At 39.5% G+C, this 17,057-nt stretch overlaps 1 protein-coding gene across 1 annotated transcript; it reads left to right on the plus strand.

The window, feature by feature from the left end:
• The first annotated feature begins 96 nt into the window (after window positions 1-96).
• GGH (gamma-glutamyl hydrolase) lies at window positions 97-15,499 on the plus strand. The gene is made up of 9 exons (XM_055799225.1): window positions 97-295; window positions 782-896; window positions 2,153-2,203; window positions 5,337-5,421; window positions 8,748-8,886; window positions 9,743-9,849; window positions 9,953-10,043; window positions 11,298-11,435; window positions 13,451-15,499. Exons 1-9 carry the CDS (start codon window positions 160-162, stop codon window positions 13,570-13,572), a joined length of 984 nt encoding a protein of 327 aa, XP_055655200.1. The 5' UTR covers window positions 97-159; the 3' UTR covers window positions 13,573-15,499.
• The last annotated feature ends 1,558 nt before the right edge of the window (window positions 15,500-17,057 follow it).

Raw genomic sequence — 17,057 nt, forward strand, 5'->3', positions numbered from 1 at the left:
CGAAGGGCCCCCGCAGGGCCGGGCCCACCGCCCCGCCGGAACTGCGTTTCCCGGCGTGCCCCGCGGCGCGGGCGGCGGGCGCTGTGCTGTGCGGCGCGGCGCGGCGCAGCGGCGGGGCGGGCGGGCGGCGAGCGCTGACGGGCAGCGGGCGACGTGGCCATGGGGCGCCGCGCAGGGCTGCCTCCCCTCCCGGCCGCCACCCTCCTCCTCCTCCTCCTCCTGCCCCGCTGCGCCGCCGCAGCCGCCCTCGTGCTGCGCGGCCGCCGGGCGGGGGGCAACGAGAGGCCCATCATCGGTAAGGGGCAGCCGAGCGGGGGGCGGCCGTGCCCTGCGAGCGGTACCGGCCGGGCCGGGGCAGCGGCGGGACCTGCCTTCCCTGCCCGGGAGCGGGGAGCGGGCTCAGGCCGGCGTGAAGCCCTGCCGGCTGCTGCGCGGGGCCGAAGGTCTCCCGGAGGGTGGGTCTGGTGAAAGCTTGCCTGAGCAGCGTTACGCTATACGTGCTTGGCTTAAAAATCGTAAAGTAACTACAGCTGATTTAAGAGGAGTTATAGTACTAACTAGTTAAAGCAGGGAAGGTGAGCCTTAGTCAGATAATGTGTTTATTTGGTACCTTGTGACTAGGCATCGTAATCGGTGCCCCATCGTCGTAGCGTGTGTAATTCTTTCAGGCAGTAAATGGAATGCTGTAACCTGGCGTATAGGAAATTGGAGTTTAATTCTTCTTCCAGCGTGTAGTGTTTGCTGTTTGTATTGAGCTAATTCTCTTTCTTGAACCGTTCAGGGATATTGTCACAGGAATGTCACTTTGAGAAGTTCCACAAATTTGGAAGCTCTTATATTGCAGCTTCCTATGTGAAGTTTTTGGAATCTGCCGGTGCCCGAGTTGTGCCAATAAGGTAAATTTTTATATCCTTGCAAATGGGTATTAATAGTTCAGTGTAAGGGTATCTTATAGGCACAGAAAGCAGTTGTATTGCTTTTCTGAGTGTTTATTGCTCCTCAAAGACTTATTTTAAGATGGTATAATTTGCAGGGAGTTTTAGAAATCAGAATAAAAGCAAACTGGAATATGCCATTTTTAGTATTTCTTCTTACAATAATAACATTTCTTTGAAAAATGCTTCTTTTTACCTGTAAAATTACCCTCCGTGGTTTGCATCTGTGGTTTTTGAAGTTGGCTGTATTCCTTCTGATGTGTAGTGCACCACAAACGCAAGTAGATACCTAGGTACACGTATACATACTACCTTTTGTCAGGTTCTGTAGTCCAGGGATTCAAGTAATGGAGGAAGGCTGTCGGTACTCCTGGAAAAAACCAAAGTCCAGTTCTGCTGAAACTGTGGTTCACTAATGCCATGTGTTGTTGTATTTTGGTTCTAGGTAAAAAGTAGCAGAGTAAGTAACAGAACTGACAGTACTTCATAGCTAACAGTTATCTATAAAATAGTAAATGCACTGAAATCAGATGTTAAAAAGACAATTGTCAGAATTGCAAAAGATAGTAATCCAGCTGCAGAAAATCACAATCAGGTGTATCTACACAGTCCAATAAGAGCACCAGTTAAGTGCCTGAATTAGAAACCAATGTGCCTCATGTAGCTGGTGGAGCTTTCAGAATGCTTGCTGACCTGAAGCTTCGCTGACAAATGGAGGCTTCTAATTTTGGCATCAAAATTAGATGCAGCGAAGCTGTATGTTTGAATATACCCAGTGTGTCAATTCTGCAGGAGTGTACCCAGTACACTGGTTTGCTGATGCTGAGGAGTTTCTCATCTTTCCACCTCAACCATATTTTTGCTGAACAATGGGTGTGACACACTGTTAGCATCTCTGCCCTTGTTGGAGTCGGTTGGAAACCGGAATTGCCAGTCTACAGGAAATAATAACTGTACTATTCATGTAAATGTTAAATTTAATAAGTGTCTCTAAAGGGGTCTTGAGTACCTAATACTGAACCATATCTGCCAGGGCCCGATTTCCAGTCTTGCGGATTGAGCTGTTTCAAGTGAAATGTTTAATTTGATTCGGGTCTGGTTTACTCGTGTTTAAATCATGCTTTCTATGTATTTTCTGTCTCTCATGTTTCTGTTCAACAACAATGATATTTTTGTGGTTAAAAAAATGTATAATTCATATGTTTTCGGTTTTCCAGATTAAATCTTTCAGATGAAGAATATGATAAAATATTCCACTCTATTAATGGGTAAGTTTTCAGCACTGATAGTTCTGGTTTTGAGCTCTGCTGTATTCCCAAGAACACTGTCTTTCTACTGTCTTGAGAAGTTATGCTGAGCGCTGTGGGCATGTAAATATGTTCTAAGTCAGAGAGCGCACTGTTTCATCCGATGTTGGTCTGCTGCCTTTCTTTTCCTGAGGAACACGTCAGATAATTTGCAACTGTGCCCAGGCTCATCTTGGCATTCTCTTGTGCTTGTCTGCAGGCAGACGGAAGTGGCGTTATAGTGGTTAACAATTTTACAAGTGTAATAGACCACTTCCTCTGCATTTTATTTTTCTCTCTTCCTCATTTGAGTGAACACCTTAAGTCTGATACTTACAAGCACTTACTGGGTGTTTCATCCCCCCTTTCTTCCCTCTTCCAGGCCTCACCGTATCTCCTCTATCATAAAAGTTTCTGATTTGCAGTCTATTCTCTCTATGGGTGCTTTCTCTCTTGCTACTTGAATGGTCCGTCTTGCCTGTTGTAATTCTGTGGCTTAGGTCTTCTAACTTTTCAGCTGACTATAGCAACCGTCCTTCCATGTGTTCTTCCTGCATTTTAAATATGTTAAATTAGATCACATTATTGCACATTTTAATACTGCATTAAATGAAGTCAAAACCTCTTATATTTGCCTTGTGCTAAAAGTGCTCTTTAGAAGAGTTAAATCAGCTGATGCTACACTTCACAGGCATGATTGTATGGGAGTCCACAGCATGTGGCTGGGCTACTTGTAGTCATGAGATGAGCATCTTAAACCATGAATATTTTTGTTAAGCTTATGCATATACTAGAACGTTAATCAACATGCGTAGAACTTGCAGATTCAGACCTGGTTGTCTCGAGAGGGCATTGTCCTCTTACGCTCCACAGCATGCCCTGTACACTGAGATGTGGGTCTTTACAGTCTGGCAATATAAGCAAGTATAAGACAGTGACACTTTCTTTCCTGTGGCTCCTCATATGGGAGACAAATTTAATCGTTTCACCCTTTTCTCATTGCCGCCAGCCTCTCTTTGGTTGCCAGAAGGACTTTCACCAATAGGGTCTGCCATTCTTTCTACCTAACCACCTACGCTGATGCAGGAGAGGGTGTTAGGCAGGTAGATCCAGTTCCCTTATCCTTCTGTCTTTGCAGTGACTGGTAGTTAGATTGTGCTGTGTAGGTGGGTAAGAATGGTCTATTTCCTCTTGTTGCCCTCCACTGTCAGCTAATGGCTTCCACAATATAGCTGTGTGTAAGTAACAAATAAGATCTCTGGAGGGAAGGGCTTTCCATTTTGTGGAAACTTAGAATAGGAAAGAGATACATTGACATTTCACGTTGGAAGAGCTTAGCTCCAGTTTCTTTGCAGTTGGAAATTATTTGATGATTACGTGACTCTTCAAATAGTAGAGACAGGATTTTATGGATATAGCAGTGTACTCCTGAGATAGCCTTTGAAATGCACCGTGTATGTCTCCAGCTCTAACCAGTTAGAGGTACTAGAGTATAGGCAGTTGCATTTTAATCTGCCTATGACAATGTCAAGCCATTATCATTGCTACTTAATGGGTTACTTCCTTTCTGCATTAGCAGAAATGACAATTGTTTTGCCTAATTAGTGTTGGCCAGTTTTTGGTTTAAACAAAAGGAACAGGTGAAGTGAATTTTCCACCTTTTCCAGGTAAGGACTGCCGCATTTATCTTAACTAGATCTTTGTAGAAATCTGTAATCTGTTTTGAAAAAACCTTCAGCTGTATTAATTTTCTATATTGTCGCTGGAGAGTAATCTGATTTATATTTTTGTGAATGCTGCTCTACTTTTCCGTCAAATACTTAGCGGCTTTTGCATGATCGCTGTGCATCATTCATCTTAAAATAAACCTGATCACAAGGATTTAAATGCACACTTGCTCTGCAAATGCTTGGGATCATTTGAGATATTAGTTGTTTCTAGCTGCTTGATAGTATCTCCCTGATAGGGGTGGCCATTTCCAGAACACAGAAATGTAGAGGAAATCATTCAGCCATTTTGATAAAAAGTCAGCAACTGATAGATGTGGCTTGCATAAATCTAATTGAGGTTCTGTTGCAGTGGGTTAGGGAGGCTTACGCATTAATTTCTGTCAGTTTTGCAGATACTGTTCCAGTTACAGCCAGAAGAGACTCCCTTTATTTCATGTTACTGTCTCTGATGGTATTTGATTACTTTCTGTGTCATCATGTGTACGTGTGAAATCTCTGCTAGACAATACTGAGTCTTTTTCTTAGTGACATTTGTGTTTAGGGAGCCACACAGAGAAGTGCCATTGCTGATTTTTATTTTTTTTTTTGGTGGTGGAAAAAGATCATGAGCTGTTTCTTTGAAATTGTCCCTGAGATTGCTTTGTCTTCTTTGGCTGTGTTAGATCCTGTGTGACCAAAGGTTATGGCGAAATGTACTTTTTTTTTGCTTTTTATTAGGAACTTTTTGATCTGTGTTGTCTGTAATAAGAAGGTTGCTCTGCCAGGGCCACAATAATTCTTTACTGAAGTTGAACAGGATGAATTAAGATTGGGCCGGGATTTTAAAGTGGTAGGGAGAGCCAGCGAAGAGTCAGGACAGGGTGTGATGGAGTCATGGCAAGCAACCCTTTTGTATACCAGCTGAAATCTGTATGCTTTCTGTATTTTCTGTTTACTCTCCTCTTCCTGATGTTGCATTAGGCTCTGTCACTGCTTTATGATAGTGAGCATTCTTCAGTAGAACACTTCAGATTTAGCATATGATTCAGTTAAAGGCTAAGACACCTAAACTTAGCTGTCTTCCTGCGCACTAGCTGTGTGAACTCACATAATAAATGGCAAGCTAGTCAGCACAGTCAGTGGCCCCTACAGGGCTGTTCAACCTTCCAACCAGTTAGGTGTCTGCTCTGGAAAACCTAATTGAGTCTCCATTGACTTTTCTGACTAGATCTTTGCTGTCCATAATGGAAGTCTAGATGCCTATCTATAGGTTTCTGAAATGTGGGTGTCTTAACCTAGACCTGAATCCTACCTTTAAAATCACTGTCAGACCTTTCTCTGTGTACGTTGTCCAGGCTTTAGTTTGATCGCCATTGCTAATCAGATTCTTGGATGTTGCCTTTCAGGGTACTTTTTCCAGGAGGTGGTGTGGATCTTAAGACTTCAGAATATTCCAGGGTTGCTAAGATATTTTACCACAAGGCATTAGAGGTAATTAATTACTAAGGAACAGTCTGTTCTTGTTATTGTCACTGTTCAGAGATCAAAATGACAGGGAGGCTCATATTTTCATATTTTTACATTGGCATCCAGTGCGTTAACTGTAAGCCCAATAAGTAGCTTGTTGCTGGCTTCTGCATAAAAAAATCTTTTAATATCTTAAGATTTGGACTTCTGGCACCCTCTCCTGTTCTATGTTGTGTCATGGTCTTAAACTCCCAAATTCTTCAAGTGAGAACGGTATCATTTATGCATTGTACCTGAGGCTTTATGGGTGTGTGCAACTTGCAATAAAGTAACAGTAATGCTTTCCAAAAGCTCAGAGTATCTATTGACATTGGATGTTGAACAAAGTTAATAATAAACATAATCATTTGTAGAAGTGTAAACAACTGAAATTTAGACTTAGAGGGAATTCTAGCGAGACTCTCAAATAAACCAATTTACGGTAATACGACATCAAGGCCTCCACCCATACATTACAGTAGTGAAACACCTTTATTCTCTCTTACCTGTAAGTAGATTTGCATATATCTTTGGAGGTGCAGATGAGGGATCTACATTAGCACATCATAACATTTAACCTGTTTCTATGCATTGGTACCTGTAAATATAGCAGATTCTTACAGTAAACACTAGCTTAATTTATAACATGAAAAGAAGGTGGGACAAATGCTTGAAAGGTTATATTATTGTTAATAGTTACATAATTTATATGATTGTTAGCTTTATTAAGAAGAGATTGAATTTATGGAAGAGCTGTTTCTTTCAAAGCATATCAGAAAGGCTCTGAATCCTTATTGCAGATTTAATTCTCTTAGAGCTTAAAAGATGTTGGGGTTTGGTGTGGGGTTTTTTCAGATACTAATCAGCACATTTTGAAGTCAAATTTGCATTGTGGAAAGGCATGGATGTTTAATGAGCTTTATATACGGTCCCTGTGATTTTTTTAAGGATCTTCTGTATTCAATTTTAATAAAAGTTTAAATTTTCTTCCTTTTTTCCTCTTTACTGACTTTATTTTCAGCTAACGTTGATTAAAATTGTCACAGAAGTCATACTTTGGAAAACGTTGCCCAAGAGGCAGTTATGAGAGAGAGAGATATACAAGTATGACAGGCTGAAACTTGCAATGGTAGCAGTGTCCATTGGCAGTGAGGAATTCCTCTTCTACCCTCGCTGCCGACTTTCCAACAGCAGGCAGGGAAACTGCAGGCAGTGGCATTAACGGGACCAGTCAGCTGCTGCAATTAATTGTTTTCTACTCTTCAGTCCCTATGGCCAATGTTGTTACTCTTTTGTCTGTCTTTATTTGCGGTGATTGTTAGTCTGTCACCTTAAACCTGAATCTTGCAAAGACTTATATAACTTTTATGTGAGACAGTTCATCTCGTTTGTCGCTTTCAGTGCTCGCTGTGAAGTGCAGCCTGTTTATTCAGTATTGGGCAAGGGTTTTGTGTGCTTGCGCTGCTATTACAAAATACTATTTACATTTCACAATGAATAACTGAATTGCATATGTCAATTTTGCGATCAGAGAGGCAGGTTTATTAGATGGTATGTGTACTTCAGGTGAGTGAAAGGCAGAAAATAATTTTCAGTTCATCATATGTAACCCTTACTAGTAAGTTGGGATTTTTCTCTGCTACTTGGGATGACTGTGTGTTTCAGTTTTAATCTTTTGAGGCTTAATTAGCACTATAAAATACTGTAGTTTTACTAATGTAAGGTAAGCTACAGTAGTTAAGAGTGTATTAGCAGGTACAAAATTGACTGAAATTTATGTTTTTTATAAGACTTACGAGGGTTCCTTTTCTCTTTGTTTGCAAATGTTCACAGTGTGAAATGACTTGGTCTGGCTCTGCATTAAAAAAGGGAGAGGGAGATGGAGACAGGGAGAATGTGTAATGGAAATCCCCATCCAAGCCAACAGGATTTCACTAGCTAGGCAAAACCCTAAATGAAATACTGTTTTCCAGATTTTAAATTGGTTGTAAAAATGTGATATCTTGGATGTTGTTTAATATGTGCTCAGCCTCCCAGCTAATATTAGTTTATTAAAAGAAAAAGGAGGGGACCACAAAATGTTTATGGTTCAGTTGTAATTGGTCTTAAACTAGTCTATTTTTTTGCCTTTAGTGGTTGTATTCCTTACTTACATGACAGACGGACAGTGGAATTGCAAATCCTGTGTCTAGCAGTGCGTGATAGGTGGTCATGAAGACTCTGCAGTACTGTTAGCCTTCTTTCTGTAAATCTTCCGTGTTTTGCTCTGAGAAGTAGTAGTTACATGGGCTTTTATTACCATACTATCGGTAGTGCAGTAGGGTAACATGCTTACTCGAAGCCTGTAATTTCAGCTTTCTCAAAAATGGCTTCTGAGCAGCAACTCTTTGCAGGGGGTGGGTGTGGTATGCATAACTTAGAAATGTTTAGAAACAAGTTAAGAAAGACTACTCTGATTTCACAAGGTCAGCAGTTCTGAAACTTACCAGTCTCTTAACATGAGCTTCCTATCAGCAATAAACCATACAAAAATGCAAATTTCCACTGTGTGTATGCACTGTATATAGTTAAGTGACAAGAAGTTGGTTGTGTTGTCTTTTTTTGCTTTCCTTACCTCCTTTCTGCTTTTTTCTCTTGTTTTAGTGCTTACCTGCCAATTTTTATCTTTGTATTTTGAAAATAGTTGCTGCTTTTTTATGTTGCCTAAGCTCACAATTTATCTTTCTGGAACATGTCCAAACCTACAAGTTAAACAAGCATATAAGTATGTCACTTAAGACCATAGCTATGCTAGTAATAGGATTTATATTTTCTTAAGACAGGTAGGTGGGCACAGGTGTACAGACATTGCAAAGGGCCCTTGCCATGTGTTCATAATGTGCTTCATGTGAAAGTGTGAATTGTAATGAATAGGCTTTCCCTCAAAGTGGTGACAGATTGGTTTATGTCCCTTCTTATGATTGCCTTTTTTATAGAAATGTAGTAATTTTGTGGTTTATTTAGGCTGCTCTCAACATTGCTTATTTGTAGAACAGAACTGTCAAATTATTATCAACATTAAGCTTAATTTACAGCTTTAATGGACATGTGTATATTCCGTAGCCTTCATATTTCAAGAGAAAAACTAAGGGAGTCTGTGTTTATTTCAATTGTAATTGAACTGTTATAATTCCTCCTGTAGGAATTTGTACTACTGTAGTAATTTCTTCTCTCTACGTAATGGAAAGCAAAAAGAATCCGAAATTGTCTTCGGTTTTCTTTCTGTGAATCTTGAGTACTTTCTCCTGATGTTGTTGCTTTTTATTTTGAAGGCTAATGACAATGGTGATTATTTCCCAGTATGGGGAACGTGTCTTGGACATGAAGAGCTTACATATCTCACAAGTGGCGAAGTTTTACTTGTTAACACCAAGACAAATGGTTTTGCACTCCCGCTGAACTTTACCTCAGGTACGTCTCATGTCTGAGATTTGCTGAGAGGTTTTGTTTTGGTCACGATAAAATATGCGAGGTCAATGTTCGGGAGGTTTCTGATTATTATCTTGTTAAATTCTTTCTTATTAAACTGCTGTAACTGTTTTTATAAAGTTAGTGCAGCTCTATTATTTCTAAAGCAGAGATGTTAGCACAAGCCATTTGAAACCAACAGCAGTTGGCAAAACCCACAGTTGTGGCTCTTTGAGTCATCTGGTAATTTGGACCTATAAAAATAATGTGGGTTTAGGTCCCTTTTTGTTACAGAGTTGAACAAAATTCAGGGGTCCAAAACCTATCAAACTTGGAGAGCAGGTGACTTTAGATTTTTTGAATTGCATCGTTCCTAAGGATGAGAATTAGTATTGCTGTCCCACTTGTACAGTATTGAAATTGGAGAGATCTCTTAAGATAGAGCTATGCCACTCAGCAGCACTGGTAAAATGTGGCCTGTGTTGATATTTTACGTTTGTTAGTAATTTCTCTGCGTACCATGCAGCATTCACAAATTCTGTCATTTTTGTTCATTATGTAGGAAAGGTCATTGAAATGAGTAGCAAAGAATGATGCTTTTTTTAGTGAGAACTTAGCTAGCAAAATTGCGTCCTCTCTGGGTCAAGACTGGAGGGCAGTGGTAACAGCATGTTGGAAACCTGTTGCAGCTTGTTTCACTGATTTTCCTTGCAGTGTATTCTAGAATCATAAAGTTATGCTACAGAAAAAAATGTTTAATGCAGTATTTTTTTGTATCTGTCTTCTGTTCAGTATTAGTCCGTCTGTTAGCAGCTTGTGTAACGGACAATATAATTTTTTTCTTTTTTCTTTGTAATAGCTGCAAAAGACAGCAGATTATTCAAGAACTTCCCTGACGATGTATTACATGCATTTGCTACTGAGCCATTGACATCAAACTTTCATATGTGGAGCCTCTCCATGGAGGTATTTGATCATTTTGTTTCCTGAACACAAACACATTTGCTCTGTTAAAACTAGAAATAGATGAGCAAATAACATCTTTTTCCCCCTCCCCTCGTTATCACAGAATTTCACAAAGAATGAAAAGCTTCATAGTTTCTATAATGTTCTGACCACTAACACCGACAATGAAGTGGAGTTTATATCTACCATGGAAGGTAGGGAAATTAATTTCCTTTATAAACTGTGATTGAAACAGACTGGTTCTTTAGAGGTTTTGTGGCATTGATGTTAATTTGTGCTGCAAGCTTGCTGTGAGAATAGCAGGGTTAGCATCAGCTCTGTCAGTGCTCTGGCTGTGAGAAGCATATTCTGTTTGTAGGGATATTTTACCTTTTGAGTACATGTCTGTGAGCCTAATTACTTACTTCTCTCACCCGCTGTTCCCCTCCCAGGTGCTGTTACACTTTAGTACTAGAATATTTGAGTGCTGTGATGTGAAGAGTACAGCACTTGTCCTGTAGTAGCTAAATCCCTCTACAGCGCAGCGTGCCTCTGTTGCGCCTTGCTTTCTGCCTGTCTGCTTATGCTTGCATTCCTGTGTCTGTATCTGCTGTATGGGAAGAACAATTCAGGGTGCTGAGATGACAGCAACATCCGTCATTATTTTAGCAGCAATACTGCTAATTTCCCCGCTCCAAAGCCTTTTGTATTACTTCTGTTGTGTATGTTTTGCACTAGGCTTGCTCAGTTCAAGAAACAAGTTGCCTCTTTAGAGATGGGCTTATCTTGACCAGCACACTGCTGGCAGCCCTTCAGTAAGGCTCAGCTGTCAGCCCATGGGATTCTTCTGTATGGCATGCTGGCTGTCCTCCAGAAGAGAATAGCAGTTTGATCAGAAAACCTGATTAGGCTAATGACAGGCATCTCCTGTGCCTGCAAGCGGTTTATCACAGAGCAGTCATCAGCTGCTGTGCTGCTGTTCTCTCTGAGAGTTAAGGACTGGCTTCCCCCTCTCTGTATGAGGCCTGGCACAGAGCAGATGGGAGCTGCCCCTGGACTGACTGGGCCTGCGAGGAGATCCTAAGACTTGGATCTGCCCCTGGAACTGCCAGGGATATCCTGTGTGGCTGGGAACATTGTATGTTGAGTGGCAGTAGGTAGGAAGTTTTGAGACTGATACACTTGTACCATTCTTTTTTAGTGTGTATATATATCAGTTCTGAAATGAATAATCAAAAAGGTGATGTACAAAAATCTGCTTGCATGGAATGAGACTCTTCTTTTACAATATCCTTCTTTATTTTTTTCTTCAGTTCCACTATTTAAGAGTTTCAACTTCCTGTTTAATCTTTTGTGAAACTTGATAAATGAGGTATTTTTGCAGCTTATCCTTTGAGTTTCTTTTGCAGTAAGACTAAGCACATAATTCTTAAAGCATAGACCTTGCTTACATGCTTTGTTTGTTGCAGCATACAAATATCCAATTTATGGTGTCCAGTGGCATCCAGAGAAAAGTCCTTTTGAGTGGAAGAATTCACCAGGCATTCCACATTCCCCAGCAGCTGTAAAAGCAGCATATTATATAGCTGACTTCTTTGTTAATGAAGGTAAAAAGTTCATTATCTATAAATGTAGTTTTTTAGAGTGAAGCGTTAGTGAAAAATCTTTGAAGACGACAGACCTCTTTTTCAGCTGTCAAAGTTCAGTACATCTTGCTGCCTTCTGAGAAGATTACTCTGCAAGCTTTATAGGCTTATAAAAAACCAAGGGATACTAGAAATAGAATGGCTTAGTAAAAGGGACATCAAAAGGTCGGGCATTCCGCAAACTCTTTTCAGTAGACTGGCTCAAAAGCATTGTACTGTGACTTTCTACCAGTTCAAATGATCACTGTAACATTTTAGCTTCCCTTGCACAGAGATGATGAATGAAAAAAAGTACTCTACTCATAATTCCAGAGGTTTCCTCAGTCCCAAACTAAGTTACAGTTATTCAATGTATTCTCAGCTTTGCTTGCAAACTATATGCACCAAGATTATAAATACTGCTTGGCCAGTATATGGACGTATCAAAGGTGTGCCATATGGTGCCCAACAGTTACATTCTGTAGACAGCACAAGAAGTTTTTGAATTTTACAGAGCTTCCAATTTGTTTGTTTATACCCTTCACACTTCTATACTAGTAAGTGTAAAATTGTGATAAGTCATGAAACTTCTGGTCTTAGGTAGGATATAAATACAGGAGTATTTGAAGGGGTCAAACTTACTTTTTTCCTTTGTTTATACTTACTAAACTATTCTGCTGAAATACCGTTTTCATATTTTAAATTGACTATGAAATTCTCTTCTTACCTGATTGATTTGGGCGATGAAGGACATAATAACCTGATTTAGTTGGGTCTCTAGATTTGATCTCTAATCAAAAGTCAACTAGTTGGAGAAAGCAGACAGTGATTTAAAGAAATGCAACTTGTGCTGACCTGGTCAACAAGAGTGTGGAAATAAAAGTTGTGCTTCTTACAAGTTCAAGGCTCTTTTTTGTGCAATGTAGTCCTACTCTCCTTTGCAAGAAGGGAGCAATATCATGTAAAATTCCTTGTCAGTATCTGTTAAGTTTCCTGTATTTTAAGGATTTTGATAGGGTACATGTGGGAGACTGAGGCAAACATAAAGGGGAAAATAGGAGAAAGTATAGTATGAGCCTTTTTTCTTGTAGTCTAATACTGGAATGCAGCATTTTTTTTCTATTTCTGTTTGCTACATTCTCTAGTAATCTGTCTGCACGCTGTACTACAGGCAGATGTAAGTTTGCTCAGGCCATTATCCAAGTAAATGTGGCAAAATAAGTGCCAGCTCTGCTTCCGAGTCCTATTGAGAAACAGTGCACGTGAGTTCTTCTGGATCTGTTGACCTCCAATTCTAGTAGAAAACTTCTGTCAGTGAACTGTATGTGTATACCCCCCATCTCATATACTAAATCATAAGCTATTCTTCATTACCTCTGCAATCTGTACAGGTCCTACTGAGTATTTCATACCATAACACTGCAACGAGTAATCGATGTTTTTAGCTAATGTAAGGCAGAATGTCTTCCTTAACTTTGAAAATAAACCACGGGATGAAAAACATAAACTGTTTTCAACTGGCAAAAATATACTCATCTATGATCACTTAATAACTAAACCATTCTACCAGAATACCATTTTCATACCCACCTGTCATTAATTTTAACTTGTTGCTAACATGATAAACCAGGCAAAGATTCAGTTTTTATTGTCCTCACCAGCACAGTCTATGCTAGCGCTGCAACTTTCAGTAGGCTGCTACTCTGCATTTCTTGCAGTATTACAAGTGCTGGTATCTATGGTAGATACTGCCAGAATCTTACGGATAAATATTTTTGTACAGCCTTGGCTTTAAAATAATAATTGAATTTCTCCCTCCCCAGTAATAGGATAGGCTGTAACCAGCTTTCTGAAGATCTGTCTTCACAGTTCTTCACATACAAGTTACTGTAATTCCATTTGCTGTTATGCTACACGGATCAAAATAACTTTGCCAAGAAAGATACTGTCAAGGAGGATAACAGTAAAGTGATCTGTACTTTTACAATGTTTTACAGCCCGGAAGAGCCTGCACCATTTCACCAGTGAAGATGAGGAAACAAAAGAATTGATTTATAATTATATTCCAGTTTATACAGGAACATTTTCTTCATTTCAACAAATCTATTTTTTTGATTGAGTATCGTGTCAAAGGTGCAGTGTTACTATCTATAAATGGAATTATTTGCCAATATTGCGTAATTAAGCTGATATAGTGCACTGCATGTGACAGAAAGCCAGAATAGTTCTCTTCCTTTACAATGATTTATCCTGTGTTTCTTGTGTACTGTTCTTCTGTACTGTTGGACCATTAATATAAAAATTTACATTCAATAATATAATAATTGTCTTAGATTGCACTTAAATGCAAGCTAAAGAAAAGTACATTTTTCTTCGAGGGAAGAGGTCTTGTTTATGTTTATAAACTTGGAAGTAATCAAGCTTAGTACAAGGGAAAAAACACAGTGTTCTTATTTTTTAAAATATGAGAGTTATCTTTGTAAAATGTTGTGGACTATGGTAGCACTGAGGGCTTAGATACATTGCTTAGTAAAATCCTGTCATTTTCAAATCATATTTAACAAATGAGACTCTTGGGTTTGTTGTAAATGTGTGTATGTAACCAAGTTCTTGACAGGGACTATTTTGTTTGAAAATTTGACCAAAATAGTAAGGAAGCATGAGAGCAAAGAGACATTTTTGTCTAAAAGCACATGTGTTATCCCATTTGTGAAACTGTTTCTCTTTTAAGTTCAGCATTGTTTGGAGTGCTTATGCCTTGTGAAGTCCACGTAAATACAAGCATGCAGCGTAAACTAGGCATTGCAAGTATCAGGTAAAATAAGAAAATTTGGAGGGCATAGTTAAGTGCTGATTCCATTCTCTATTATCTTCATATTTGGTTTTATATATCCTCCAAGAATCCCTCTGAGAGTAGCCCAAGCCAAAAGGCAGATACGAGATGCAAACATCCAGTTCTTTGTATTTAAAGGAATGTAAGCTTAGTTTTTTCTTTACATAGTCTGACTTTCTGTATCTACTGGATAGAATTCTCATTTTGAGTCAAGAGGTAGTTTGTCATCAACTTAGTAAAGACAGTAGTTTCTTTCTGTCCTGTTGAATAGTTTAATGCAGCTAGAATTAGAACAGCAGATGAATGTATATGAAAAACCTGTTAATGTTGACATAATGTGGTAACAGCAGTTGCATTCAATACACTGTGATAACTTTTTTTTTTCATCTTTGGTTTGCTGCACACAGTGAAAATTTTGTTTTGTGTGATGTCCAAACTAAGATGAGACAATCAAATATAACTCTACTGTATCGCACAGCTTCCAAACTCTGTTAACATCAATAGGGATTTGGATTTTATGAAGAATTCAGGTTTATACCTCAGCTTTGTGTTATAGTAACTTACACTCTCAAGTACCATATCTGAATAAAGCTGGTACATTTCTCAGGTTTTTGAAGTAAAAGACTCTCTAACTTGTTCTTTATCATGGAACAACTACGTAACTATAAGGAAACATTAACTGTGACTACCAGAAATACGCTACCAGGTAATTACAAATTAAATGTGATATTGCAGATTATTTCTACATTTGTCACATCAGCCAAATTCAGTAAATGGAACTCGCTTTTAACATAGGTGACTTCATAACGCTAACTTTATTAGCTGATGGATGAGTAGAACCAGGTGTAAGAAGAGAATTATGCTCTACAGTTGCATATAAATGTAGCAGCTAAGATACAAACCAAGACTAGTCTTCTACTTCTTGTTCAGGCTGTTTCTTCAGAATAGCTCTAAGAATTTTCCTAAGTAAGGAGGGCAGGATTAAGCCTTAAAAACAGGGGTCAGTCTTGCAAGTGAAATGTCTTTTAACTGCAATGGTGGCAATTAGTTCCTAAATGTGTAATTACAAGTAATACTGTGTAATATGATGGGAGAGCAGTGTGTATATTGTGAATCTGTATGTGTCTTTCCTTTACATCCTTAATCTTGCAAAGCCTTATTTGATGGTGTCCATGAATTTCTATGATACATGAAATAAATTTTTATTCAGGCAGATGGGTGGTTTTTGTTCTCTTTTAGAGATACCATGGATAAAGCATTAACAGTCATATTTTTTTTCCGAGTCTTTTTACTTCCATCAGTGACAGTCACAAATGAAGAGGCTGCTGCGGTCATGTCAGCAAGTGAGTGAGATGCATGGCCTGGCACAGACATACCTACAGCACAGCTCATGCAGGGACGATGCCCAGGGCCTGAGCTTAAATGCACTTACATGCAGCTGCTGAGCCAAGGGGCAGAAGCTTTCAAAAAGGCTTCCCACAGCTCTACTCACGCAGCCTTTTCACAGCAGGCTTATCCCAGGTGTAGAGTGTCAGAGCTTGCTTGCACATACATGGGCAGCCAAACCCTTGCGAAGGTGGGAAGGGGGTTGCAGAACCAGTGGATGCTCTCAGGGCTCTGAGAATGTAAGCAAAACAACTGCTGTCTGCAGCGTTCAGTGGAAGAACTTCTGTTCCTTATGATGCCTGACTTCTTCAAGTCAAGTCCTTTTCCAGTCAGAAGCAAACTACAGGAACCCAGAATTGGCTAGAACACACACAATAAAGGATTTGAAAATTTGTTTTAAAGAACTTGCAGTAGACTTCCTCTCTGCTCTGAGTGATTACTAATACAGTTTTCCATTGCTCAGACAGAACTTCTAACGTACTTTTTAGGATTAATGCTGGAGAGAGAAGAAAAGGAGCCTGTGGCCATACTGTTATCTTACTCAGAGTATGGCTTATGAACCTAATCATCTTGCTTGCTGCCGTGTGTGAGGAAAGAGGTCTGTTGATCAGCAAAGTAACCCTGTGTGTCTTGCAGTTTATGTTAAATCGTCTTTAAGAAGGAAAAGTTTGAAATCGATTTCTTTTTATACTATTCTGCTTTTACCACTAGATGGCCTACGAGAACCAGTATTTTGTGCAATTTTGTGATCGGGTGTGGTGCTGTCTCAAGAGTTTAAAGTGACATGTTGAATAAGGTATTTACTGTACTGTGGTGTTTACTTATATATCAGGGTGTTCAGGGTGTGGGGGAAGGAGGAGACGGAATAAGACTGGAGTCTTACTGGTGTAGCTGGCCAGATTGGCAGGAGAGAAACAGAGAATACATGAGCGTAGAATTAATTCAGCTGTGATTAAATCTTGTTTCCAGTGAATATTTCAAACATTTGAGCATTAGCTGGAGGTGACTGGAATGCTGTCCCTATTTTCAGGTGGGTTTTCCTCCCCTGTAGGCACAGAATCTGTCTTGGTTTCTTTTCTATAAATATGAAACTAGCTCATGCAGAACAGCACAGCTTAGATAGGAAGAACTGATAACTTCTGCTTAGGAAACTTTTGCCTTGGAGGTAGGAAAGACCAATTTGAATTCCTTCAGGTAAGGAAGAAATTACAAGGAAGAAAGATCTTGAGTAACTGCTCTAAATACTACATTAGAGGAAGAGCCTAACCCACAAGCTGGATTGTGGGGGAAAAAACCCGAAACAACCCACCCAAATCCCCACCATTTCTGGGCTGACAAGCTGTGCAAAATTCCTAGTAAAGTAGTGAATGCAAAGTAGGGATCGG

Source organism: Falco peregrinus, chromosome 3, assembly GCF_023634155.1.
Source record: "Falco peregrinus isolate bFalPer1 chromosome 3, bFalPer1.pri, whole genome shotgun sequence".
Classification (NCBI taxonomy): domain Eukaryota; kingdom Metazoa; phylum Chordata; class Aves; order Falconiformes; family Falconidae; genus Falco; species Falco peregrinus.

Bases quoted from the DNA above. Each gene is read 5' to 3' on its own strand.
- GGH (XM_055799225.1), top strand. From the start codon at position 160: ATGGGGCGCCGCGCAGGGCTGCCTCCCCTCCCGGCCGCCACCCTCCTC. The intron at 8,887-9,742 runs GTACGTCTCATG...TCTTTGTAATAG, and splicing joins CCCGCTGAACTTTACCTCAG to CTGCAAAAGACAGCAGATTA. The intron at 11,436-13,450 runs GTAAAAAGTTCA...AATGTTTTACAG, and splicing joins TGACTTCTTTGTTAATGAAG to CCCGGAAGAGCCTGCACCAT.